The 27,546-nt window shown below is 40.5% G+C and overlaps 1 protein-coding gene across 1 annotated transcript; it reads left to right on the plus strand.

The window, feature by feature from the left end:
* The first annotated feature begins 374 nt into the window (after nucleotides 1-374).
* On the plus strand, nucleotides 375-27,546 carry sertad4 (SERTA domain containing 4). Its single transcript, XM_030443428.1, has 4 exons — nucleotides 375-906; nucleotides 21,035-21,207; nucleotides 22,562-22,680; nucleotides 23,689-27,546. The coding sequence occupies exons 2-4, from the start codon at nucleotides 21,054-21,056 to the stop codon at nucleotides 24,610-24,612; spliced, it is 1,197 nt and encodes a 398-aa protein (XP_030299288.1). The 5' UTR covers nucleotides 375-906; nucleotides 21,035-21,053; the 3' UTR covers nucleotides 24,613-27,546.

Genomic DNA, 27,546 nt, shown 5'->3' on the forward strand with positions numbered 1-27,546 from the left:
GTTATCCTTTGATTTTGATAAAGAATGGATTGTTTGTGATGTTTGTCAACAAATATTCCCCAATTCCCTCATTACAGTTCGAAAATTGCTGCATATTGGCCTTATATGATGGTGAATGAAATATTATTTGATTTTAGTTTGTTGACTGGAAAAAGCAAGCAATTTGAGGGTTTCATCTTGATCGATTGATTTACTACCTTTATTTTCCCAAAAAATTAACAACAACAACAACAAAAAAAAAAAGCCAGTTTCAGCTCTGAACAAAAGAACCGGAGCATTAGTCATACACCAGCCACAAGTAACTGACCTTTCACTTCCAAGTGGAGAATCAAACGAGTGGAGACAATTCCGAGTTGTACATGAACTCCTCAGCAGTAGTTGGCTGGAGGGGATGGAGCTGCGTCGCTGGTGTTGTTTTCTCTCCGCCGCACATTCATGTGAACTGTCAACCCAGCGACCCCAGACGAGACGTGAGCTGCTCGGGACACTTCTGCACGGGAAACCGCGCTGAATGGACTACCGCCGAACCGAACAGAAGCCGAGCTCGCCTTCTTATTTCATTCAGGAAAAGAAAAACAACAGCCGTCCACGTTTGCCACTGAACAGAAAGCGCGCGGGGATGCTTCGCGCGGCTACAGTGAGCGAAACGCGCGCGCGCTTAATGATTAGTATTTAGACAAGCAGCTAATTAACTCGTAATTACATAAGTGGTATTTAAACCGATAGTGTGCGTTCGCGGTGCTAGCGGGGCTAAAATTAGAACAACGCGCTGCCAGCTGAGGACCCCGTTACGTTCAGTATTTATGCAGTAGGACTGTTTCATTTGTCATCAACGCACCTTGGATTTCAGTCGTTACCACAAAGCAAGTGTGGAGCCGGAGACGAGGTCAAAACAATTCAAGACAGGTAAGCTACCAACATCACATTCCGTCGTCTTAGCAATGAAAAGTTAAGTCTTGTCAGTTTTGCCACTTAAGTTATTCGCTCTCTCATTTCGTGTCTCTTTGTCTCCATATTGTACTAATTAACACAAACTCAATGCATCTCGGACTCAAACTACATTGAAGTGTTGACGCCCACGCATTGAAAATTGCCATTCAGTGTTCAAGGTTAAAAGGTAAACAATAACTTATTTTAAACCGGAGTTGGTGTTATAAATGACACGGTTTATCAAGTCAAAGGCAAAGTGGTTATTATAGCCTACTAACCGTCCACTGAGCCGTCTGCTTATTCGATTAACATGTAGAAGAGTGATCTGATACTGCAGGATTAATGAGAATCAGGGACAGTCAATAGCACACTAGTATGACATTACAGAGACCCTGGTCTAACACATTATGCAGGCTGACACAGCCAGTTGCCCTCCTGGCATCCATCCAGCCTCACTTCATTATTTTGTGGGGACTGCTCTTGGCTGCAAATCCTGAAGTGGCGGTTGCCTATATTACTGCTGCCATCTGAAAGGAAGGGGGTTGAGACGATTTAGATGAATTCTGCGCTTCTGTTGTAATTCCCTCCTTGATGTCATTTCTTAGCCGTCTCAGACTTAGTGTCACAAGCATCTCGTCGCTCCGAAAAAGACCATTAACACCCCAGAGGGGATTAAAAGATATGAAAACATAGCAAGTCAAACGGAGTCGAGGCAATAAATACACACTTTCGCCCTTCTGTCTCCTATTGTACCCGTCGTTTTGGTGGAAGAAAGGCTCCGAGCGCAGTGGGCTGGTCACAGGGTTGGATGCGCTTCACGTCCACTTGCTGCCAACAACATCCGGAAACACTTGTCAGAAATTCCACCTTTGCTATTTGTTTCCCTTGGAGGGAAAAGTATTATGAGGAATATGGTGAGGCACGCAACAGGGACAAACATCCAGCTGCAGATTAAACTAACAGACCAGGGAAGTGGGGCTGTAACAAGAGGAAGCGCTGTGGCTTTGCAGCATGGTGGACGAGCTCCTGGCATCTAGCTCGAGCAAGTCCGATGCCAGATTCTTTCTCTTTGCTGCCTGCCAAAGCCCCTCACCCCTCTGTCTTTATCAAAAATCCCTTGCTGTGATTCCCCCTCTTCCAGTTCTGTGGCGGCACTATCAATCATATCTGGCTCTCAGCAGACTCCTCTGCTCATTAAGGATGTGAACCTGTAGGTAGCCTGCAGCCCCCCTAGCCATTCATCTCCCTCAGTGGGGCACAGAGTCTCACATCTGGAGCAGGATTTCAAACATGGCTCTTAGCAGACCTGTAGTGTGCGCTGAAGGAGAGACAATACATTTTTAAAAGCTGCCTCTCAGCAGACATGTTGCCAAGCATTAAAATTGAGAGCCCTTCAAATGTGTTGTTCATACACAGACCTGTAAGGGTTGGTAATTTGCCCCAAAATGCACATCCAATAGATAATAAATGTGAAAGGATAAGGGAAAGTTGTGATTTACCCAAAAACAGGCAGGTGTAATGGATAATAATTGTGCAAGAGGATAAAGGAAAGTTGAGAACACAGCTAGAAGACAGAAATGTAATGTCCTTGTTGCTGTTGTAATGTTGGCGATGATTCCCTTTGTCACGCTCTTCCTCCACTCTGTTTTGTGCAGAAGGTCTCAGCCAAGACAAGTTTAGCTGCTTAGTGTGTGTTTGTGTGCGTGAGGACGGCAGGGTGTAGCCCCAGACTTCTTTTTTCCCTTCAGGCACCGTTTCCCCATCATGAATACGCCTTTGTGCTCCAGAAAGACACACAGCTTAGGTGGACAACTCAAAAGGAGCGGAGAACACACATTTTTGCAAAAATAGAGGAAGCTGTGACGTGACGCTTATTTATAGCTGAGACGTCATGATTTCACCCTCGCTGGAAAAATGCATTTACAACCTGAGATCCAAAAAACCTGTAGCTTCTAAAAACCGAATTCCTTACTTTATGTGTCCGTAATGAATTCCGACCTGCTTTAGAACATTAATTAGCCAACTGATGCAACAAAATATTGTTATATATTTTGGGATTTCAGACACCTCTCTCTTAGAAATAGCCTTTTATACTGTGAAAACCATTGTTGGAAATCCATCCGACATCTGTCCAAGAGTGTAAAAGGGATTGACATTCATATTGTAATGTGAGTGCTTTCTCTTGATAAACACATTCCGATGCCCTTGTTTGTCTTTAATGTGCTGCATCCACCCCTGGGAGTGTGGCACTGACGTACCCACAGACCCCTGGCCTGTTAACCCTCACAGCCACAACAAGCCGTCCCCAGATAGTTCATAATGCAGCGCTGTACAGCGGCCCTGTCACAACACATGTGTCATCACTCAGCAAGAAGAGCACGGGGATGAAACCCAGAGGGCCCTGAACCCAGCTTAGTCACGCCACCGCAGCCAAGACGGCCCCTCCACCAACTGCAAGCTGCTGTGATGAGTCCTGACAGGCTGCAAGCTGGCACAAACACAATCTAAGATGCAGCTAACAGAATAGGGAAAGAAGATAGCAACATGGCACAGCGTGAGTGGAAGGACAGAGGAGTTTTTTTCAGCCCAAATCAGGGTATCCTTAAAAGGTCTGGAGAAACTGTAATTTAGATTGTAATAAGATCTCCATCTGTAGAGTTATTTCTGCCTTTCTGGAATAAATTATTTATGACTTCCGTCAAGAGGGTTACGTTTTCACCCGTGTCCGTTTGTTGATTTGCCAGCAGGATTACACAAAAACTACTGAACGGATTTCCATTAAACTTTTGTGGAGGATGGGTCTCAGCCCAGAATAGATCCCATCAACTTTGGGTCAAGATCCAGATAAACGGACGGATCCTGGAACGTTTTAACTTCGTGAGTGGGGATGTTTTTCAACGTTTTCATTAATTTCTCAGGAAATAATCCATAGATCTTAATGAAAAATATCAGGCATATCAAGCACGAGTATGGTTTGAGTATGGTTTAAAGGGGAATGGTAGGCATTGGTGGAGGTATGTGCTGTACTGAGTCCAATTCTGTTTGATAAGGAAGAGTCAATGTCATCAGCATAAGATTTGATATGCTGATCAGTACCAAATAAAACGCCATACATGCTTTCATGTGGATTATAGGGATAGGAGTGAGGATATGTGTCAGTTTAAATGTAGTCACTAGTTCTGCTGAACTTAACAGTGAATTAAGCTTGACATTCTGTTTTAATCTGTGTATCTCCTTAAAATAACACTTAGCAGTTTTCGTTAACAAAAAAATTGCAATTTTATATTGCCTGAGGGAGTGTGTCTTCTTCCAGAAAGTCTAGGGTATCTGTCAGAAAAGTTGCTAGACCCAATGGCTTAGTGTCATTTTAAGGGTTGTGGGGTAGAAGTGGAACAGGCATCTTGTCAGTCAGATGAGAATAGCTGGGCCACAATAATGATCACTCCACCTTAAGCGAGCAGGAGTCGAGCTCGTCGCTAACTCCGTGGCTAACTCCCTTCACTTTATTCAGCGGATGGCCAGAAAAACATGGAACTTGGCTAGGTTATGACTTATTCCTGAAAGGAGTTCGCTACTTGTAAAGCACATTTTAATTTTTGTTGTTGAGGTTGTACCACCACATTGCTGCAGATGTGTATTAGTGGATTGCAATCTGCAACCACATTGCTAGATGCCATTAAATCCTACATGCTGGAACTTTAAATACAAATAGTAAATATTATACATCTTTGAAAAAAAATCTTGACAGTTTAAGTCAGGGGTCTTAAACTCAAATTAGCTTTGGACCACTGCTGGTATTGTCATCTCAGAGGAAGGCCACAGTTTTGAAGTACTACAGGAAAAGGGCAATATTTCAGAAATGTTCATTTTTTTGTCAATTATTAACATAATAATACAAAAATGCAAACAGCAGTTTGTATACATATTTAGTTTGTAACAATTAGTGCAGATCTTTTTCCCTACTTTTTTCTAACTTATTGACACATCCCATTGAACTAATGAATGAAATAAGTTTGTACTTCTTGCCTACACCTACAGCAGTAGGTCTATCTGTATGCACATAAAGTTTTGACAGTGAAAGTCTTGTTCCTTCTAATTACTTATTTAAACCCTGCACTAGGCTTCCTGCGAAGTTGGTGTTCCAGGTGTTATGCCAATTACATTACTTGCCCACTGTCATTTAACTTTTTTTTAAAAATCAATACTAAACTGCCAGAGCCGTCCTCCGTGCAACAGCATGAGAGAAGCAGCACAGAGTAAGAGGAGTCACATTTCACTTTTAGCATGTACAGAGTTAGGAGAGCTGACTGACAAGGGGAATGCAGAGTGTTTGTTGTCAAATCGAAAAGCAAAAGGGCCTATTTGGCAATATGTCAGATTGATATTCAAAGGGTAACCTGATAACGTTACTGAGGGAAAAGGATTACTTAACTGAGAAGGTCAGAGGTGGAGAGGTGTGCAGCGTGTCACCTGCAGCTCTTTGTCTGACAGCATCTACTTGGTCATTACTCCCACCTACTAATAGAACTTCTCCCTGACATTTTTAAAATTGATCCGCTGTCTACAAATGGCGAAAATGACTGGTGTTTTGCGCTACCTTCACTGTTGTTTATGACATTATGATGAACGGCAGCGGTGCGAACTGTCTTTGAATTTCCCATGATTAGTCTACTTCAAAACAAAAGTCAATTTGCGTTTATTTTTTATTTTCAATGGAATTTCAATTTCAAATAAATAGCCAGATGCGATGATTCTTAATGCTCCTGACACTCTGGCTCAAAGAAATATATGTATTAGCAGAGGTACAAAACAAGCCATTACCCAGCATGGCTCTTTATCAAACATGAAACATGTTTTATAGGCATAGGTCATCATCATGGCCTCGGACTACATATTTGTCTGGATGTAACATGAGCATGTGTTCAAGGAGGCCAATGTGGCAGCTACTGAACCAGCCCCAGACATGTTGTTGGTCTAGTCCATTTCTTCTCATGTTGAAGAGGCGATGGTAGCCAGGCTCTGAGGACTTACAAGTTGTACTTGCAGAATAACAACTGTACCAGCTTTTTAGCATCTCTAATCCTATACAAGTTCCTAATGTCTATAAGGGTTTTATGTGACACATGAATATGTAAAGTAGGAGAGCCGCTACAACGATCATTGACATTAAAGAAATTTCAGTGCATCAGGGTCCAAAAGCGTACATTTTGTTGTGGTTTTCATTGATTTATCTTTTTAACATTCCACTGCAAAGCATCTCCCGGCTTTTCCATCTAATTTGCCCAGTGTGGCTTTTCTTAGTGTTCCTGAGTGACTGTTGTCCACTCTACTAGTAGGGGGCGAATTGCTTGCTATTTGAGTCTCTCAATTTTGATTCATGGCGTACAGTTCTTCGTTGTCGCTGCTCTGAAGTCGAACTTGATGTCATGACACCTATTATCTATTCTCTATCTGTTCTCTGTTGCTGTGTGCTTCACCCTCTTATGCGAGCACTTGCACACTCTCCACCCACACGCCAGCAGGCATATTTATGGGATGGAGCTTCTTTTTGTTGAGAGGAAGTGGCCTGTGTCTTGGCTTAGAGTTCTCAGTTACAGAATGATGATTGACATCTGATGATGTTTCGTCATCCCCTTTATTTGTCATGTATTAGCCTGCTTTCTGATTGGTGTTTACCTGCAGTTTTCACCCAATACAAATATGGATATGTCAAGATTAACATGCTTAGGATAATATGAATTGTAATAAGTAATATGAGGAGGATTTGTTTTTTTTGTAATATAACTACCTTGATTTCTGAAGTTTCCTGAGTGATTAACTAAATAACACAATATCATGACTTCACTTTAATCACAGCGCTCCCATCTGTCGCTTTTCAACAACTTGGCAACAAAATACAATTTGGATACATTTGAAAAACAAGAAATCTGTAGATCTGTTATAGTAAAATACTCCTGATGTATTTGTGCCCATCTCCTATTGTGGATTAAGACATTTTTAATCAGTTAAATTCTTTATGATGATTAATGATTAAAATCTATAACACATATATCGACTCAAATTACGATAACGATATATCAACATATTCCAAAGACCTGCATTTAAGATAGAAGTGCACCAAAGGCAATATAGTGGAGAATTTAAAATACAAAAAGAAACAGCTTTGCAATGTTTTTATGAAGTAGAAAAGGCAGTCACTGACTTGTTTGCTATAAGGATGCACAATGTGTTTTGTAAACTATGGAATGTAAAGCAAAGCATGCGTAGTGAAAACTCCAAACTACATCATTAACCAAATGTAGATCAGTAAAAGAAAATGATGCAACCAAAAAACAGATAATTTGAATGAAAACAGGGAGAAGTATTCGTAAACAAACTCAGCATTAGGGCTGCGTCGATGAACGATGCCATCGTCCATCGACGATGGCTTACAGCCATGGACGACTAATCCCTGACCAACGCAACATCGTGATTTAAAAGGCTCCCACCAGAGAGCACAATGAAGTGGTGTGTCCCCTCAGAGTTGCCATAGGGCAAGAGTTGTTTGTGATATCTGGAGAGAGGACATAAAAAGAAGCATGTTGCTGCTCAGTGCACTAACATTACGTCTCCATTTCCCGTTTATTCTTATTACACAAGCTCAGTTAAACAAACCCAAGACACTGGGTTAGATTTGTGGCAGCAGTGTTTCTTTTCCCACAGGCAGCTGTTTCTCTCAGTTGCAACGTTTTTTCACACAGGTTTCGTAGCTTAGCTTCCTTGGCTAGTCAGCCTACGTTGTTTTAGGGATATGTGGCTGAACAAAGCCAAATTACGGACATGTGGTGCGGAGATGAGGATGCTTTTAAACCTGGCACAGGCATGTATGTTGGTGGTAATGGGAAATAGTTTCCCCTGCATGATGAGGCAGTTGGAGATTCATTTCAGAGCAATGGTGAGACACAGCGGCGGCTACAGTGGTGAACTAATAAGCAACTGTTGCCTTACGACAACACTGAGGAGACACGGCCTCAAATTCATGAGCAACGATGTTTCACTCTAGACATTTTCATTTGCCATTCGGCAGACATCTCCAAACCTTAGTCAGCATGTGAAAAACCACTCACATAAGGCACAGGGATTTTAGGGCCCTATAAAATCCGTTTTATTTTTTCCCTAATTCCGTTGTATTTTTTCCAAATTCCGTTTTTTCCGTTTTAATTTTTGGGAATTCCGTTTTTTCCGTTTTAATTTTTGGGAATCCCGTTTACTCTTATTATACTACCTAAAACTGTGTGTTTTTAATGTAAATGACTAAAATGTGCTCAAATTAAATAGAAATTACCTTACCTTTATTTTACTGTACCTTACAGTACATTAAAATGCATCAAAAAAATGTTTGACTTCATCATGTCTTCATACAGTTGTACATTTTGTGTTTTTATGGGTTTCATTTGGGTTTCATTGAATAAAAACATGGTCAGCTCTCAGACAGATCCAGTAATTGTTTGCATACCAAAATTGTTCTGAAAATTCAAGTTGTAGATATAAAAAAAATAGCAAAGATGACCAACGAAATGAGAAATGTTATACTCATGACATTATGTCAAGTTAGCATACTAACCAGCTGGCAGTGAAAACACTAACCCTCCCCCTGTCCTCTGAGCTCCCAGCCCAGGCAGAGTCAGCTAAGAGGGCTGTGGCTAACGGGGCTAACTAGCTAACAGCAGCTACTGTTAGCAGCAGTTAACAGTAACTCTGGTATTATATGCTGATAATATGAATCGGACAGGTGGCTAACTCTCACGCATTACACCTTTAATTATGATTTCTCAGGTCTGCTTCTTTGCAGAAAAACAGTTCACCTAACACATACAAGTCGTTTTTGAACTGCTCGGCTCTGTACTGAGGGGTTAATGTCAAGTTTCTCTGTTTTTTCGCTGACGAAGACAGAGCCGTGGGCAGCCGCTTCGCCATGCTTACACTTGTTTTGATGGGAGAGCTCAGTCTGTGGAGGGGGCTTGTTGTGCCACCCAGATTTGCTTCCCTCCGTGCAGTTTTCCCCAGACATACTTTCCTCTTCCACAGGAAAACAGCATGTCAGTGAAATTATGTCAAATTCCGCGATATTTCACGTTAAAAAGTTGATTCCGTTTTAATCGGCCAATTCCGCGATACTGTCCGTGATTCCGTGATCGCGGAAATCATAGGGCCCTAGAATTTGTAGCTTGAACAGCTTCAATGAACAGCAAAATACTGCTAGCTTGGAGTTCCACTCCATAGATCGGGGCCCGATTGATGCTGAATTATGGAGGCCGATACAGGTATTAAGGATTTCTTTAAAAAAATCATAAAACAGTAGCAATATGTTGGCCTGGATTCATTTTTTAATTGAACACATACTATGAACAAAGTTTTTTAATACAAATTCTTATAGTTGGTTGTTTAAGAGTCTGACCATGAGATGTATGCAAACACATTTTTACAAATAATTTGTTAGCCAGTTAAGAGAAAATGAATCAGCAACTGTTTTGATAGATTCATTGATAATAAGCTTAACATTTTTGTTTCATATTATACTATGTTTTTTTAGTAATTGATTGTGCAGTTACCCCAAGTCAAGTAGAATTCAGTCACTCGGGGTGCATATGATGCAGGAGAGAGAAGACGATTTAAACAACTCAGCATCAAAGGTGACCAGGTAGCACTTAAATATACAACAGGTACTCTACATGTGATGGATTTAATTGGCCCTGTCCTTGTCCCTATCAAATCACATTACCATTCAGTTTGTGTGTGAGCAAAGGCAGCAGGCATCAAACCAAAAAAAGGAAATGCAGGGGAGCACAGAAGGCAGTGCCAGTACTCAAGTTTTTCCTCTTCCAGTGAGACTCAAAGTGCCTGCCATAAGATTACAGAGCAGAGAGGAAAGAGGAAAGCTTGCTGTTGAAGCTCCTGTCAAGGCAACCACAGGCAGCTCTTTGAGGGCTACGCCCACTTATCCCTCTCACTGTAGAGATGTGTTGCTTAGATTTAGTCCACCACATAAACTGTCACTGTACATACACACACACGCGCACACACACACACACACACCTGCCTGAATATGTACAGGGGTAAGTACTGATATACACAAGGGCTGACACTGACCAGAGCTGACATTGTCAAGAGCACCTTCTAAAAAGGGTTTTTCTCCCTTTGTTCTTGTGCACATGGTTACTGCTGACGCCCAGTGTGTTGTACATATGGAACACATTTCAGCTGGCTTCTCTGCCATCTAGGTAGGCCTAGCATGGCAATGGCACATGGTTCAACTTGCACTAAAGTTATACTTGGAAGTCAAAGTGGATGCACATTTCATGTAGTTCCATATGTAGGACCCTATAAAATCTGTTTTATTTTTTCCCCAATTTTTGGGCATTCAATTTTTTCTGTTTTAATTTTTAGGAATCCCATTTTTTTTTTACCTTTGATTCACCTTTACCTTTGAAACAGTGTGTTTTTAATGTAAATGACTAAAATGTACACAAATTAATTGATTATTATTGATAAAAGAAGAAAAAAACATTAGCTTACACATGTAGTTTTAAATGTCCCTTTCATTATTGATGTAATTAATACTACTACTAATAATAATAATAGCAATAATAATAATAATAATAATAATAATAATAAAATAGTGTGGAGCGGTACTGACATGCTTTTGATTTGATTATTTTATTTTAAACATGTAAATTAAAAAATAGATCAGTTAAAAAAGAAAAGAAAATAATAGGGAATGGAAATGGACAATATTTCCACTTCTATTACAATTTGATATCTTGATTTACATGTCCAGAAAGTAACCCTTTTCAGTCTTATTGAATGTGCATGTTAGCCAGATCAGTTGTTTTCTGACTCTGATGCATCAGCTATTAATCATTATACATTTTTAATTACCTATATTCAGTTATCCTATTACACTGTTATACATGTAACAATAAAAGTTGAATTTATGTTATCAATGACTGAACAGTCTCTTGCATCAGTTCTCTTTCCTTGTTTCTCACATGGCTTTTGGACAGTACGTGGTCATTGCACGTATTGTTATGCTTCCAGTCAACTGAGTGTTGGCAGAATTTGTCGTTTGGGAACTGCTCGGCTCTGTACTGAGGGGTAAATGTCGAGTTTCTCAGTTTTTTTGCAGACGAAGACGGAGCTATGGGCAGCAGCTTCGCCATGCTTACATTGTTTTGAAGGGGGAGGGGCTCAGTCTGTGGAGGGGGTTTGTTGTGCCACCCAGATTTGCTTCCCTCCGTGCAGTTTTTCTCAGACATACGTTCCTCTTCCACACGAAAACAGCATTTAAGTGAAATTTAGTGATATTACGCATTACATATGGATTTCGTTTTAATTGGCCAATTCTGCGATTTTGTCCGCGATTCCGTGATCGCGGAAATCATAGGGTCCTACATATGTTCCGATTATCTTGAAAAAGAAAAAAAGGTTTAAATTCTTAAATTACGCTGAAAGAGTCTGGAACCACTCAACCTTATGATTTATTAGGAAACACATTCTATTGAATCACAGATAGGACACAGTGTTTTTTTTTGTTTTTTTTGTGAAAATCCTTTTTTATCCCAACTTTATACAAACATAAAGAAAGGACAAATAAATTGTGGATACCTCCCTACCCTCCCAGTCTTTCAAAATAAAATCAGGAAATCAAAGAACATGATTTAGCTTTTTTATTCATTCAATGTGAGGATATTCACAATTATTCCATTTCATAATTATCTTGATAAAGGAAATTCACCACAATCAACTTATCCTGAAGGTTTGCAAAATGCAAGATGCCTGTTGGGGAAGAAATATGACTTTTCCAGGACATGATGAGCACCCATTGTCACAGCTTAGTCAAAAAACTTTATATCACATAAGCATTACACCAGCAAAACCAGCAGCTCAAAGCACATTTTAAGCATTTGACCAACAAACACCTAATAAACACTTCACAGCTTCTAGTATCTTTATGAGTCTTGACCAGCAATTGGGTTAGTTACTTTTACTCCTAGGTCAGTAAGGGCTGTGGGTTTTGAGATACTCAAAAGTATTATATTTATATCGGTGTGCGCATATTAATATATCGCTCTATGATCACTGACCTATGGAGTCTTACATTCCTGACGGACACAGAGTCACCGCCTGGTCTTGCTTATATCTAGATGGATCTCAAATCCACCCCGGAATGTCTTCCCACGGATATAAGCTCACAGTTTGCTCCCTCTGTGTCAGGCACAGCCGTGAGGCTGCCCTAGAATACTCCCCGCAGGAGTGTTGGGGTGATTAAACACTACTTCCAGTCTTTCCAGCCCTACTCAGATCAATTGCTGTAACTTTTTCAGAATATTTCCAATATTCACTGTGCTTTTCACAGTTTAGTCACTTCCAGTATTCACAATGTAGTCATTTTGGTCAAATTTGTATTGATTCAGATGAAATATACAGTTTCTTTTAGATCTCATCAAACTCAGACATAGCAAGGGCAAAAAAAATTAGAATTTTGCACTTACCAGTCTTTGTTGTGTTGAGTTGTCGTGACGTCAATTTTTGTGGAATTTCAGCTCACTTGACCGTTCAGGAGAGATGAAGAAGACTCAGAGACACTTAGTCTGCTAACATAGATATATCGAAGGGTTCCTTACGAGGTTTACACAAACAGTTAGCTTAGCCTTGGCTTGGTTCTTCAGACATCTGTAGATATATCTACACTAGCTTTAAGTATCTAGGTTGCAGAGACTATGAGAAGATTGCTCGTAGAGCAATCATCACTATATTATCCAGACTTCAACGTCTGTAGAAGACACGTATGACCTTCTATTTTTTGGAGACATCATGTCCTGGAAAAGTCACATTTCTTCCCCAACAATGCCATAAGTTGCAGACTATCAATAATAAGTAGTCCCCACATATCCCCAAATTTACTTTGATGGGGTTGTTCTGAACACACAGTACACAAACCTTTCGATATTTGCCTTTGAATAGAAACCTGTATTGTGTTATTTTTCACTGTCGAGCATGGTATCAAATACTTATATTTTTCAAGATGTTTTATCCAAAATATGAAATTCTAGTATAGGGAAAACACTAGTTTATAAATCTTCAAAAATTGTGAAAGCTGCTCATTAGAATTTCCCAGAGGTCAAGGGGACGTCTTCAAATTGCTTTTTTTTCCCAACCAACACTCCAAAACCCAAAGGCTCTGTCATAAATGACATCTAATTTGTCAAGTGTCCAACCACCCTTCACACACAAGCAGTAGCCATCTTGGAATATCCAGTGTAAAAGTTTTGCTAACAATATTGTAAATCAGACAGAGGACTGTTACATAGTCTATGTTTGGAAAAATTTGCTAAGTGGAAAGGAATGGGTTGCAGGGTTCTCCCCAGAAATTCTTAGTATAGCGGCGCACCGTCTGTCCGGGGGGGGGGGGGGGGGGGGAGACACGGACGTACGGACAGCCGGTCATCAACTCCGTCAGCCGGGGGACAGACGGACGCTCATCGCCGTCAGCCGGGAGCTCCTAGCCGTCAACCGGGGGACGGCGGACAGACGGACGGACGGACGCTCGACACTGTCACGCGTGGAGTATAGCGGCGCTGACCGAGCGGTAGAGCGGCGCAGCGCCGCTGTTCCACCGTCTGGGGAGAACCCTGGGTTGGCATTCAATTGTGTGCACATTCAGTGTATGTATGCACATTTTTAGTCTTTATTTGATTTATGTCCTCGATACATTGGGTGTGTACTCGTCTCATTTGCAGTAATGGAATATGGTAGAACAAAATCTTACCCATAATGCTCATGTCCTCTGCTGAATTCCCTGTTCCACAATTTATCTGCATGATTCCTTTCAGTCGTTAAATCATGACACATTGCATGCTTGTGTGTGCTGTGAAGACCCTCACAGGCGATCTGGGATTTATTTTGATGTGAAAACCACAGACATGAACTCTTTTCACTGCTATTTGTTCCCCATAGGGCTCGGAAACACTAAGTAAAAATCTGGCCAAAAGAACAGGGAGTAAACACATGCACACATACACACACACAGATAGCATGCACTCAAAAACACATGCTGGATCGATTAGCATTTTTGAGGCTGCAGAGAGAAAAAAGAGGGAACACAAAGCTTATTAGAGGCATGTTTCATACTCTGCCAGAAGAATTGAACAAATGAAGCCTTCCCCCAGTCTTGGCTTGAATATCAGTGTCACTTTGAAGGCTTTTTATTGAACATAGGGCGACGGCAAGTACATAAAGCTTCTAAACATCCCTAAAAAGCAACAGTTGACAGATTGAAGATAACGAGCAGATAATCCAAACGCTCCCGTTTGTTGTTTCACTCGTAACTGTCAGGCTGTTTGATTTCTGACTCAGGTGGCATATTTTACCGAACCCAATAACATTAATCCCAGACACCAGAGACAGCACCTGCAGAAAACCTGCCTTTCGATTGTTTGTTTGATACAGTATTGGCCTCAACAATCCTGTATGCATTGGGTTACATTTTTTACAGCAAAAGTAAGGCTAGTTACACTCCGCACTAATTACAAATAGACAGGAACTGGCACATTTATCAAAACACAATTCCTGTGTTCCTTACAGAGATGGGCTGAACTAGACTTTTAAACCATGCGTGGCGAAAAGGTGGGCAAGGCTTTATCAGGGCGTCCATATATTAAAAAAGGGAAATATTGTGTTGTAAGGAACATGCCTCCATGACAATTTCCATAACCCTAAGGAATATCTCAGTCGCAAACGTCGGCATGTAACAGGATTGTCCATCGCGCTCGGCCTCTAAACACCGTCACGTTCCTCTGAAACTCTCTGAGACACTACCCTGTCCATTGATACCAAGCATACCTTAGCCTGAGCTAACGCTCACGTTAGCCTCCAAACAAACAAGCAGACAAACCTCACACGTTGTAATTAACGTGTCAAATTGTGTGTTTGTGCTTCAATATTCCATCAAATTCCAAATCGATTGCAATCGAATGCAACTAATATTGTTTTCTCACCTTTTCATGGTCATTTCCAGCTGCTGTATGCATTGCTATGAGCTCCCTTTGTTTACATCGACGACATGTTGTCACATGACTGACAATGTAAACACAGAGAGGACCCTGCCAACAATTACTTACCAGGAAACCACTCTATGGCAACCAAACTACGCCAACATTAGCTCCATGAAATGTTTGAAAAAAAATATTTTAGGCTTTATTTAATTGCAGTCACAATCCATTACTGAAATTGTAATGTTTTTTCTCAATTTTGAAAAGCCCTGTGCACTGTAGCCAGACTTGAAATAGAATATGAATTTCCCCATTTCTACCATTAAAACACAAAACCTTTTCCAATTAGCATTAGTCAGTGAGGGCATGCAAAGTTTGGAAATCTATGATTCATGTGAAAAGTAGATTGCAGACCCCCTCAAAAGCAATTACAATCTAAAATGATCAGGTTGCCCCTCCCTACATTTCCAGCTGACTGTAATTTTATAGAATGGGTTTTAAGAATGCACTTTATGGTATGCAAACATACTCTGTCGATAATGAATGATTTAGCCATCTGAGACAGTCAATTTAGTTAAAAGGGAGTTCATTAAAACCCCTCAGAGCTTGTTCCTGTACTTTGTTTTTCACCAGAGGTTTCATCCAGAGAGGTCACAGCTGCCATATTTTGCACCAGCCAAAATGTCTCTTGGACAAAATGGAGGAATTCTGTTGAAATATTATCTGCATTTATTGAACAAGTGAACAGTTCACAGAGAACCATGCATCGCTAACCCAAATCATCAGTCAGTGCGTTTACATGCAGTTGTCCAAGTATACATGCTGGTGAGAAAATCGGATTATTGGCCGGAGCATGTCATACCCCGGTACAATAGGTGGCGCTGTACCCATTTCAACTAGTGGTAACAGCGCCTTCTCCGGCTGACCTCTTTACGTCACAAGCAACAACAAACTGCCTCGGCATTCAAGAAAGATGGCGTACGAAGAGCGAGACGAAGCTACATCATTGTACATTTCATATATGGTGTACATGATAATTACACAAACTAGATGCACAATGGCGCTCTTTCTCACGGTGATTCTGGAGGAAAGACGCCGCCGTCGCCGTCCTTCTACTTCCGGCTCACAGCCCTGGAAAAGACATCTCACGCCTGCGCAGAACGCAGAAATCCGATCCAATCTGATGGAACGTATACATGCAGGCGTAATGCGACTATCAATCAAATAATCTAGGTGTTTTAATTCGACTATGAGAAATCCGGTCCGGTCCGATTTTAGTCAGACTAAGGTGTATACATGCATCTTAAAAATCCGACAGTAGTCGGACTAACACAGTAATTCGGTTTTCTTGAGTGTCATGTAAATGCACTGAGTATGTGATGACCTGGGATTCATTGAACAGTGAATTTTCACATTTCACATTGATTTCCACGGTAATAAAAATGTCATTACTGGATCATGGAAATCCTACCTACTGCACACCTGTTTCTTTAGATTTTCTTTTAAAAGAGGAAGCATTTAATTTTATGCAGATTTTTATGCAGTTATTATCACTTAAACAACAGCAGAATTTTATCTAGGCCTAACCCTACATTTAAAATCTTCAAAGTTGCTAAAGACAAACTGTGATTGTTAGAAATATCCTAAAACACCTACAGTAAATATGTGAACATGTAGAATCTGTGCACCTCGGTTGAATGTCACGGCCTTAGTTGACTTTCCTTCCAAAATATTTCAGGACGCTACAAGCTGTGCATGTCTGAGTGTGTGCGCCTGTCTATCTCAACACTGGAGGGAGGGAGTCAATCACAGCAGCAGAAATCATCCCTGCGGGCGATCTGTCTCCACTCATGACAAGGCTCCTAAGGCACTTATCTTTCCTTCCTTGACTCATTCCATCCATCCATCCCTCAGCCCTCCCTCTACCTCCTTTCCCCATTCTCCATCACTCTCTGTCTCCCTCCCACGCTTTGTCTCGTGCCCCGGCACTGCAATTAACTTCTCGTCATCAAAGGGTGTAATGAAAAAGACAGCGAGATAGAGACAGACAGTGGTAGGGAAGCTGTGAGAGAGGGAAGATAAGAGGGATGAAGCCTGAGGAGACTGAACAGAGGTGAAGCAGTGTCTCACACATACACTCGCATGTAAACGCATACACTTGTGCACACTCACAGGGTTCTTTTTTGTATCAAATACACACACTGTTAAACAAAATCACACACGCACACCCTGCACTCGCTATCAATCACGCTCACATTCCTGCGAGATGCAGACAGAAACAGAGAGAGGGAAAAAGAGGGGTATGATATCCCCCCAGGAGATTTTTCTCTCCTTGTTCCTTGTTTTTATTTCTCCCTCTTCCTTTTTCACAGATACACACACACTTGTTCACATTGTCTCCCCCTCCTCCTCCTCCTCCTCCTCTCCTTCTCCTCCACCCTTTTTTTTTTTGAAGAACAAGAAGTATTGCTGTACATGTAGGGAAGCTGCTTGGTTGGTATTCTCATTGTTTTTCTGTTTTTGTCTTTTACTTCACCCCCTTCAGAGAGCTGTCAACTGTGACCGCTGTGAGAGATTGAGACTGGGGGATGAAAGAGACAATAAAATAGGAAGGGAGGGGGGATGTTGAGATGGAGGTGCCTACAGAGGGCAGAGGGAGTGATGGCATGCTTGTTTCTTTGTGCCTGAGCAAACGTATCAACAACAGTAGGGAGGTGATGAAGAGGAAAATAGCTAAGGGTAAAAATGCAGGTCAGGGGGGGAATGTAAAGGGCCAAAGCTGCCAATTAACCATTGGCACCAGCACTCAATAACAGTGACATAATTGGCCTGAGTTGGTGGTCCTTGGCGGGGGAGGCTTCTGCAGTGGAGTGCAGCTGACACAGGCGTGGTTTGACTCTGACAACACGTTACAAAATGTGAATAATCTATCATGTAATGTGATGTACTGTGACTAAAAGTGGAACAGCTGAATCGCAGGCTTCAAAGAAGAAATAATATCTGTCAGCTAGGTTTTCCCTCCATTACGCCCATATGCATTAAAGACAGAATTGATGAAATAAGCTGTACAGTGACTTTTTCCACTCCAAGTATGTGCTACAGTCCTTTTCTCCGTAGACACACTGTTGGCCTGAGGCTGGCATTGACATCAGAGTCACCAGCCAACCCAGCCACTAGCAGTCACTATTGTAGCCATGAGAACATGATCCCTCACCAGCTTCACATAACCTGTAAAGTCTGTCAATTCACTGTGTTAATTTGATAATCAAAATTTGACTAAATCAAATGAAATATTGCAAAATGTCATCCATGATTAAATGTATCACACATTTTTACAGATTATGCAATTACAATTACATTTTACAATGTAAAAACAAAAATAGCAAACAATATAGTTTGTAGTTTAAAAGTAATATATACATAAGTGGTGTGGCTCTGTGAATCACAGTATTGGTCTATCACAGTGGTTCTCAATCATTTTCTGGCATTCCCCCCTTCAGACGCAGAACATAATTTAATTTCCCCAACCCACACTTTATAGATATATAACTTTATTTAGAAAGATGCATCCTAGAGCAGCTGACAGTGCAAACAATGGTAAACATTGTAGCCCTTAAGGCCAACGTTAACAATCATACTGTTGTTGACAGAAATGTAAAATCTCACCTCCAGTTCTCGCTGAAGAATAGACAACCTGTGCTGACCATGTTTCTTGACTCATGCAGACTTGTTTAGCCTTCTGCAACATGTTACTAAAGCTAGTTGTTGCACCACGAGAATGTTTTTCTGTTTATTCAACATGTATTAATATTTAAAGTGTCACGTGTCCAGAATGCACCACATTGACACAGAACTTCCTTGGTGAAGCTTGAAGTAGATGGATAAACTGCAGTTCTCAAGATATTTAAAAGGCTTCCAGAAAGACAAACAGAGACCTCTATTTATAGTTAGATAAATCACATTCATTCAACTTGATTTGACTCTGTAGTCTACTGGATGGATAGTCACTTTGAACTAGCCCAAAATGTTTACTGGTGGGATTGCTAAGTAATTTTGTATAATCTTTGATATTCAATATTGGATAAATCCTGCAGACTAAACCCCTGATTTCAGGCACCACCATGATGTTGACATCTGTATTTTTAAAATGTCTCAACAATCACTGGATGGCATTTGGTAGACATATTCATTCATGTATTAACTTTGATCCTATGACTTTTAATCTTGCCTTTTGACGTTCCCATCAGCCTCAACTGTATTTGTTGTGCTTATTCCAAATTACCAAATGTTAGCATCTTCACAAGCTAAAAGATTTGGACCATTGAAAACACTATCTGCTAAACAACACCATGTTAGCATTATCATTATGAACATTTTAGCATGCTGATGTTAGCAGTTAGGTCAAAGCACAGCTGGGCCTCACAGAGCCACTAACATATCTGTTTTGTTTAATTTTAAGCTGCAATAACCTGCCCTATAAGACCTGCCCCCACTTACTCTTTAGAAAAGGAAAGAGTTAAACCTAAAGTTCTTGTGCGTAGAGGCAGGCTGAGTTTGTCTTAGCTTCGCCACCCAAGTGGCAGTGCTTGTAGTGCACATCCTTGTGGATGGTGACCCATGGTGAGTGGAGAGCTCCTTTTTGTTAGAAGTGAAAATGTGTGTATACACTGTTATAAACTGTTATAAGTTTACTGTCTTGCACCACTCTTAACTCGTCTGCTTGGCAGTTTGTCTGAGGAAACCCCACTGGCTATTGCAGCCAACAGCACAGCTCCAGTTGTCACAAGGACACACAAACTCCTCCACCACGATAAAGTGGCAATTCACAGGGGGGTCTTGTTCATGAGTGAGGATAAGATGGAGCATAAAATTGGATTGGTGCAGCATTTGCAGTGATGCAGGCTTTGTGCTGAACTGTTGTAGTCGACTGTTGATCTTAAAGCATATCCATTGTACCCTTAAAAACATCAAATGTAATGCACATCTGTGTAATCCATTATTCCCTGGGGCTGCCTAGATGTGTTTGGTGGGAGTAGCAGTGCCTGAGGTGATGTTCCACTGGCTTTAGGTGTGTCTGATTAGTCCATTAAAAGCAAACACTAGAAAAGCAGCACACAGAAATAAAACTGTTCATCCAAGCAAAGCAGGGAGCTTATTGAAGCGGACATTTTAATCAGCTACCCAACAGGGGTGAGGCTGAGATGGTGTCACCTCTGTTTGGTCTGTCAAGATGGGTTGCAGGCCATGGTATCCGTTCGTTTGGGCCGGAAGAGGAGGGGCAGGAGGAGCTTTGAGGAGGAAAGGTAGCGACACAGAGGTCCGATACAGCTGGCTTTGCATTCTGCATGAAAGGGAGAATCAACAGCGAACCAAATGACAGCCATTCACTGTGATCAAAAGGAAGATACAGTTTCTCCTCTCTGGTTCAGAGACAGGCTCTCAGGCCCCTCACTGTCTTCACAGTAGGGCTCTGTTTTCAGAATGAAAAAAGCTCAGTTGGAGGGCGAGTGCTACTCACTGCCAAGCAATGTGATTTGTGATCCTGTGATTTGTTTCGCAGGATCCATCTTACCGAACAAATTGGTGTCAAACAACTCGCTAACTCTCCTTCCGACTAATCAATAGGGAATTCATGGTGTGAGTGGGTGTCATCTCTCCATCTGTGTCCCACTTGTTTCAGCACCATGCATATCACAGAGTCGCCAGCCATCTGCCAATTTCTAAGTGCTCACCATTATTGTCGTTCAGATTTGTCATGCAGCTTGCACAGAAGCTGGTTACTCCTCCGCACACATGTATTTGCCAGTATCATAGATAAACATCTTGTTAACATTTACCACATCATTAGGAAGCATATGCAGAATACTTGTCAGATGACGTGTGTTAATATTCATAAATGGTGTGCAAAGTGGTTTCAAGATAACATACATTACGGTTATTTTACATCTATCCAAATTTTTGAAAGTTGGCTTTTATTATGATGGAATACTTTTATGTGGAATCAACAACTTCAGGGGTTGGATTAGCTTTGTTATGTCCTTTGCAAACTTATTTCCTGTTTTTTTTTTTTCCAGATTGGAATCAGAGAGAGAGATGACCCTAGTTTTGTCCATGAATCCCTTCCTGGACCCAGAAGGAGACCCTCCCCTCTCCACATACCAGCCTATATGGGAATCGGAGCGCTGCACTAAGACCTGCCTGTCGAACCCTGCTCCACCATGCAGCTCTGAAGAGCAATTTACACAAGGTACCGACAACAAGCATAGACGTTTGTTCAAGTCCTTAGATTTTGAGCCCTGGCAATAAGTTGCATCTGCCCAAAGCATTTATCAGTATTTGTCACTTGAGTGCAGATAAGCATATAGATAGCATGGTTGCTAGTTAGCAATATGTGCGCTTGCTTTCATAACAAGTTTTGCTTTAATTGTTTGAATAATCAACATATTTGCCAGTAGGACATTTCATTTTAGCCTGCTGCTCTTAAGATACTTCTAAGGATAAGGTTCAACTCAAGCTTAATCTGGTTGGAATGAACTAAAAGATGTTGTTAAATAAGTGTTGCTTAAAACTCAAGGAAGTCCAGTTGCCTCCGCATAGCACTTAGATATACCATGACCAGCATATGCATTAGAAATGTGTTAATGATGCTGTACAACTCAGTTCTATATTAATGTTGTTTCACAGCACTTTTGGTTAATTATGTGATTTTTACATGCAGTATGTCCTTACAATACATTAAATGCCTTTAGTATAACAGTAGAGTAAGCAATGATTACAATTGAAATTTCTTTTTATTATACACATTTTTTACCATCCAAGATGCATAGATGTTGAGGGCCCCATTCCACACATTGTTACTTCCTTTAACATTTAACATTCTTTATCAAACAAGGCAAGGCATGGTTCATAGTGAGATGTTCTTCATTGTCATGGCAACCAGATTGCCGTTCTAGCATTACTTATCCAATAAGTATGGATAGCAACAGTATTGATATTAGTATGGATAGCAGTAGCATGGATATTAGCAACTTTTACCATCATATACACTTGTGTCCATGATTCACATTTTGGGAGACCATGCTGGTGTCTCTCTAATGTACCAACGAAGGCAACATAATTGGGGAAGCCTGAGCCTTCTTTATTATGCTGGCACTCACAATCCCACGTTCCTCTCATTTGATGTAAAATAAAAGGATCTGAAAACAAAAAAAATTAGATTTGAATGTGAAAAAAATAAGATCTGACCTCAAATATAACATTATTTATAAGTGAAGATTCAAAATAAATTATTTATTCAAAAGAATATCAGAATTAAATTGAAATTCACTTTTTCCTACACTTAAATAAATTATTTGCAAAAGAAAATACTTGGCGGTGTTGTTCATCAACATTGTCAGGAAATGACTCATATCTATGAAATATGATCAAATGACAAAATACACTACAGTGAGGCTCCAAATTAGTCTTTACAGGATTCTAACTATAGTTGTTTGTGTAAGTTATGAAATAACTACAATGGTATTCACTTCTCTAACATTAAAGATGTTGTAACATTGTATAGTCCAGTTGGTTTATGGTGTTTTTCTTTTCTGTGGCCCTAGAACCCCCCTGCAGGCGACTTCCTGATCATGTCTCAGTATCAAGGATTGCATACTTCAAGAGGAAGTTTGTTGATGATGACGATGAGCCTCGCTTCAGTTTTAGGACATACTGCCAGACTGTAAGTATTGACACACTCAATGTCTCACATTCACGCAGTGCATCAAGACAGCATTCAATTCAGTCTTAAATCAAAATGATTGTAGAACATCATTTGTTATGATGACATAATTCAAAAGAAGACTATCACTGTCCAAGTTCATTATTCAATTTATATTCCCAATAGTTTACTTTGTAGTATGCTGGAGATTTCAGACTTGTCTGAATCAACATAATATTGTGTTGTCACTAACAGATTGCATTGTCGTGTTGTTAGCAAACACTGGACTCTACTTGTTTGTTCCATTGTTGGAATTTCTGAGGACACTACATAGGGGATAAATAATACACCCAGAATCCTGAGACTCATATAAAACGGCAGTCAGTAAATACAGTTCATTGTTATTTTGCTTATTCGGAATGGCTACAGTCATTGCTGCATGCAAGCATTGTAAGAGAATGCAAAATCTCAAATTGGTCTTATTCAGGAGTTTTACAATATAGTGGGTGGGTTTTGTTAAAGCTGAAACATGATGACAGTAGCTGGTGAAGTAATGAGAATTGGCCACCTGTTGAATTCATTCTACCAACAAATATTGGACAGCATAACCCCAGGGTATCTTTTAACTGCATTATTGACTGTATAAACAGTATTCTGTTTATACATCCATGACTGTACCTTCTAGTAGCTTTTATAGCTCAGTTAGCCCTGCAGCTAGCCAGACTACCAAGGTAGTGTTGGTGTTTACACCAACTGCTTTGGACTAGCCCAGGGCAAGCTAGCCAGCATGCTAACTTCAGTAGATATCACTAAAACACAATACATAGACATCTTTGACATAACATCAAAGCTATTATTTCTTCACATAATGTTGATAATTTGAGTTCATTTTTGAATGTTTTGAACTAAAATTCTTACAGACTGCACCTTTAATATCTAAGAAAGAAGTTGAAAAGTCTACATCTTACACAATATCATGCTAAAATAAATGAGAAGCTTGTATAAATCTAAAAGGATAATGTCCTTCAGGTGGCACCAGTTTTGGAGGAGCGTGCCCATGTGCTGCGCCTCTCCCTGGAGAAGATGCGATTCATAGACGACCCTGAGGCCTTCCTCAGGCGCTCTGTCCTTGTTAACAACCTCCTTCGGCGCCTTCGAGCTGAGATCCTACTCCAGAGCACTGACTGGTGCTTCCCACCTGGCCCAGCATTCACTACCGGCCCTTGTGTCCCACCACCCAGCAGTAACGCTGCTCACCAGGCGCTCCATGGAACAGTCCCCACCCGGATCTGCTTAACGCCCCAGGCTGGACCACCCTTCCGTAAGCGCTTCCGGATGGTCCGTGGAGGACAGGGGGATCTGCGGCCTGACTGTGCCCAGACATGCTGCTGCATCTATGCAGCGGCAGCTGCTTCTGGACACTACCTTCACCTCCCGTTTTCCATGTACGACGCAGCACTCTCCACCTGCCCGTCCACACCTCACTCCTCCTCCTTTTTTCAGCTAGCTAGCCACAGTAAGTTAGGGCTGACAGTGGCCATAGAGGAGCATGATGACGAGGATGAGGATGCTGAAGAGGAGGAGCAAAATGAAGAAGAAGAAGAAGAAGAAGAGAGGGAAGAGGAAGAAGAGGAGGAAGAAGACAATGAAAGAAGACAAGCTGGGCCGTCCCTTGATGTTAAGAAAAAGTCAAGCCAGAAAAGTAGGACTAGGACCTTGCTGGGTCATGCACACACAAGGACAGTGGGGGACAGCTGCATGACAGACAGGGTAGAAGAAGAAGAAGAGGAGGAGGAAGAGCATGGGGAGGAAGAGGAGGAGGAGGAGGAGGAGGAAGAAGAGGGGGGGGAAGAGGAGGAGCAGATTGATAGACCTTGTCAGTGGGACTCAACAGCCACAGAAAGGGAGCTCCACAAAATCAGCTTTTGGCACCGCAGAGCTCATAGACAGTAAAACTGACATTTTAAGTGTGTTAGAATTAAAATGATATGATGATGACAGCTGTCATCAGTTGAAGATTATTTCTCCTCATAGCAGATGAAGGTGGGTGCTACCTACTCTGTAGTAATGCCAAGTCAGCTTTATTTTGATCAGTTTTATTTAACTTAAACTCTTCAAATCTATTGCTTGTGTTATGGTCAGATAAAATAAAGAAAAGACAGTTCTTGGCCACTGGTGGCACTGGAAACACATTTTTAAAGGCTAACTTTACATATGATGGGATCTTAAATCTCAAAGGTGAAGTGAAGCTTGCTATTGCACTGTCTCCAAGACCATTTTCAGGCCCCACAGCACAAAACCTAAGGTCTCAAGTGGGGCTTCATATTGGTGCAACGGTCTTGTTTCAGGACCCTAAGCAAACCTATGAAATAAAGGGTTGTGGTTTGGGGGTGTGTGCTTCTGTGCGTGTTTGCAAGATAGGATGTAGCATTTAAAAAACATTATTTTAAGGTTTTCTGTTTTATTCAAAACATGGGTTGCACATAATTGCGTGTGCCTGTTTGATTTCAACGCTGTCTCAGGCAATGGCAAGCGACTGTGCTGCTGCAGCAGCACAATGTGTATTCTTCAGATTATTTTAAATGACAACAATCATAAACATTGGAAATGTTAAATCACATCTTCAAGTGCCTTAGTGTTTTTATAGATAACTGTATATTGTGTGTTCATGTTATTGTTCTTGTTGCTAAGTAGATATCTTGCATTCCAAGTGACTGTGTTTGACTAAAACAGGACAAGGGCATGTGGTTAAATGCAGGGATTCTTTCAAATGTCGATGAAATTTCAAAGTTAATTTCCATGCTCAAATGTGTTCTGTTTGTTTTTACTTCAAAATGCATGTTTTCTAAGTACTACCTGTCTTGACAATGCCCAAACTTAAAGCTGATTTTAAGGACAGTTAGAGCTAAAGCCTTGAAAAGCTAAGTGTGTTCAGAACCAATTTACATTTAGTTAGAATTAACCAAATAAAGGCTTAGTAGGGTTCAGTTAAAAGGTTTGAAGAAAACATTAAAAAAAATTTAAAAATCTGGATCCGTCACTTTATAAAAATCATCATTGGATCACACTTCTAATACACTGGCCTTCTCACTGATGTGTAGCAACGACGTGTCGGGACAGACAGATAAATGTCATTATCTGTTTTTGTGTGTGTAAAAACGAAAAGCTCTAGTCATTCACTTAGCTCTATTTGGAACTTAAAGGCATAGTCTGACATTTTAATAAATCCATACTTTTTTGCTGAGCATTAGAAGATCTATAAGAGTAATCTGTGGTTCTATCATACTGGTTCTATCTTAGTAGTTGCTCGGCAATCAGGAAGTTTCTGTGCCCCGCCAAGTAATGGTTAAACTACAATGTGTAATCTTTACACCTAATCATACATATAATATTTATTAATCAGTCAAATATTGAGTTTGAGAGATGTTGGTTGACAGATTTTTTACCTTTGGAGAGAGCCAAGCTAGCTGTTTCCAGTCTTAATGCTAAGCTAAAGCAAACCTGTTGGGTTCATAGCTTCATACACACTGCACAGACATGACAGTGATCTATAGTCTCATCTAACTCAAGGAGAAAGCGAAAAAGGTGTATTTTCCAAAATGTCAAGCTATTCCTTTAAAGAGGCAGTATGTAGTTTTGGAGAAGTAATTCAACCTCATTGATGAGGTAATAATACAAACTCTGAACTATTTACGTTTTCCAAACCTGAATAAACAAGCTGTTTCCAGAGGAAAATACGGACCCAACAAGACTGTTTGCTAGAAATGTGGCAGGGTTATATGAACTGAGTACAACAGTAGGAAATTGTGTCATCTTTTAAGGTCTGTTAGTATATTGAGTTTATTTAGTCATGAAAAGAGAGTTTGTTTATTTAGTTTGTTTTGGCATCAAAAAGTCAATTAAATTGTTACATTCTTTTAAATTATGAAAAAAACAAAATCTACATAATACACCTGTAACTATCCTGATATGACCTGCCTCCATTGGTCCGCGCATGTGTGTGTTTGTGTCACTTGAAGTTCCCGGCACATAGAATCAAGCATGAGAGAATTCATGTTGGTTGAACATATATATATAGAAGGAGTGTCACGATTCTCATTTTCGATTTTTTATTTTTTTATTTTTAGTACTGACAGCTATGCTGTTGTTCGACTTTTGCTTTTCTGCCCTGACATCTGCCATCTACAGTTGAACAAAAAATTCCAGCCTTCAAACAATGAAAGATAGAAATTAAGTCTGTTACAAAGTTTGGTTTCTCAAATCTGTCCCAAGCAAAGCCCTCCTCCCAAAAACAATCAGTAAAGGATTTTTGGCAATGATATAACCTTAGTTCACGTTTTCCTCCACAAGTAAACTCTCTTGTCAAAAGAATCAATACAGGATCTCTGAAACACTCTGATCTAAATTGAAATTGAGGCAGCCCTACTGTAGAGGTGTGTACTGGTGAGAAAGTTTTCTACTTCAATAAAAAAGAAACCAATTAATGTCAGATGCACTACATGAGTTCTTATTTTTGTCATGATGGCATGATCAATGGTTTCTAGTTTGTTGCTGTGCCTCATTCGGCACCTCTGAAGTTTAAGGTCCCCAATCCACATCGAAGGAAAAAAAAAAAGGAAGTATACTATCCGTCAGTCGTGTTTTGTTTTACTTTTCTTAATTTTAGTGACGTACTCACATCTTCAAGAATTAGATGGTCTCAGTTGGTTTGTTGCCACTCGTCCCATCCTTTTCTTTCTCTCTGATGTCCAAAATAAGACCGGCACAGGTGACACATCTTCAACTAGATAAGTACAAACGAGTACCAGCCTTTACTTTGTCTAAACCCTAAATAATGAAAACACAGTAATTACCAGTAGTACTTTTTTAAGGATGGAAAAAAAAAAA

The sequence above is a fragment of the Sparus aurata genome, chromosome 16 (genome assembly GCF_900880675.1).
Source record: "Sparus aurata chromosome 16, fSpaAur1.1, whole genome shotgun sequence".
NCBI lineage: Eukaryota > Metazoa > Chordata > Actinopteri > Spariformes > Sparidae > Sparus > Sparus aurata.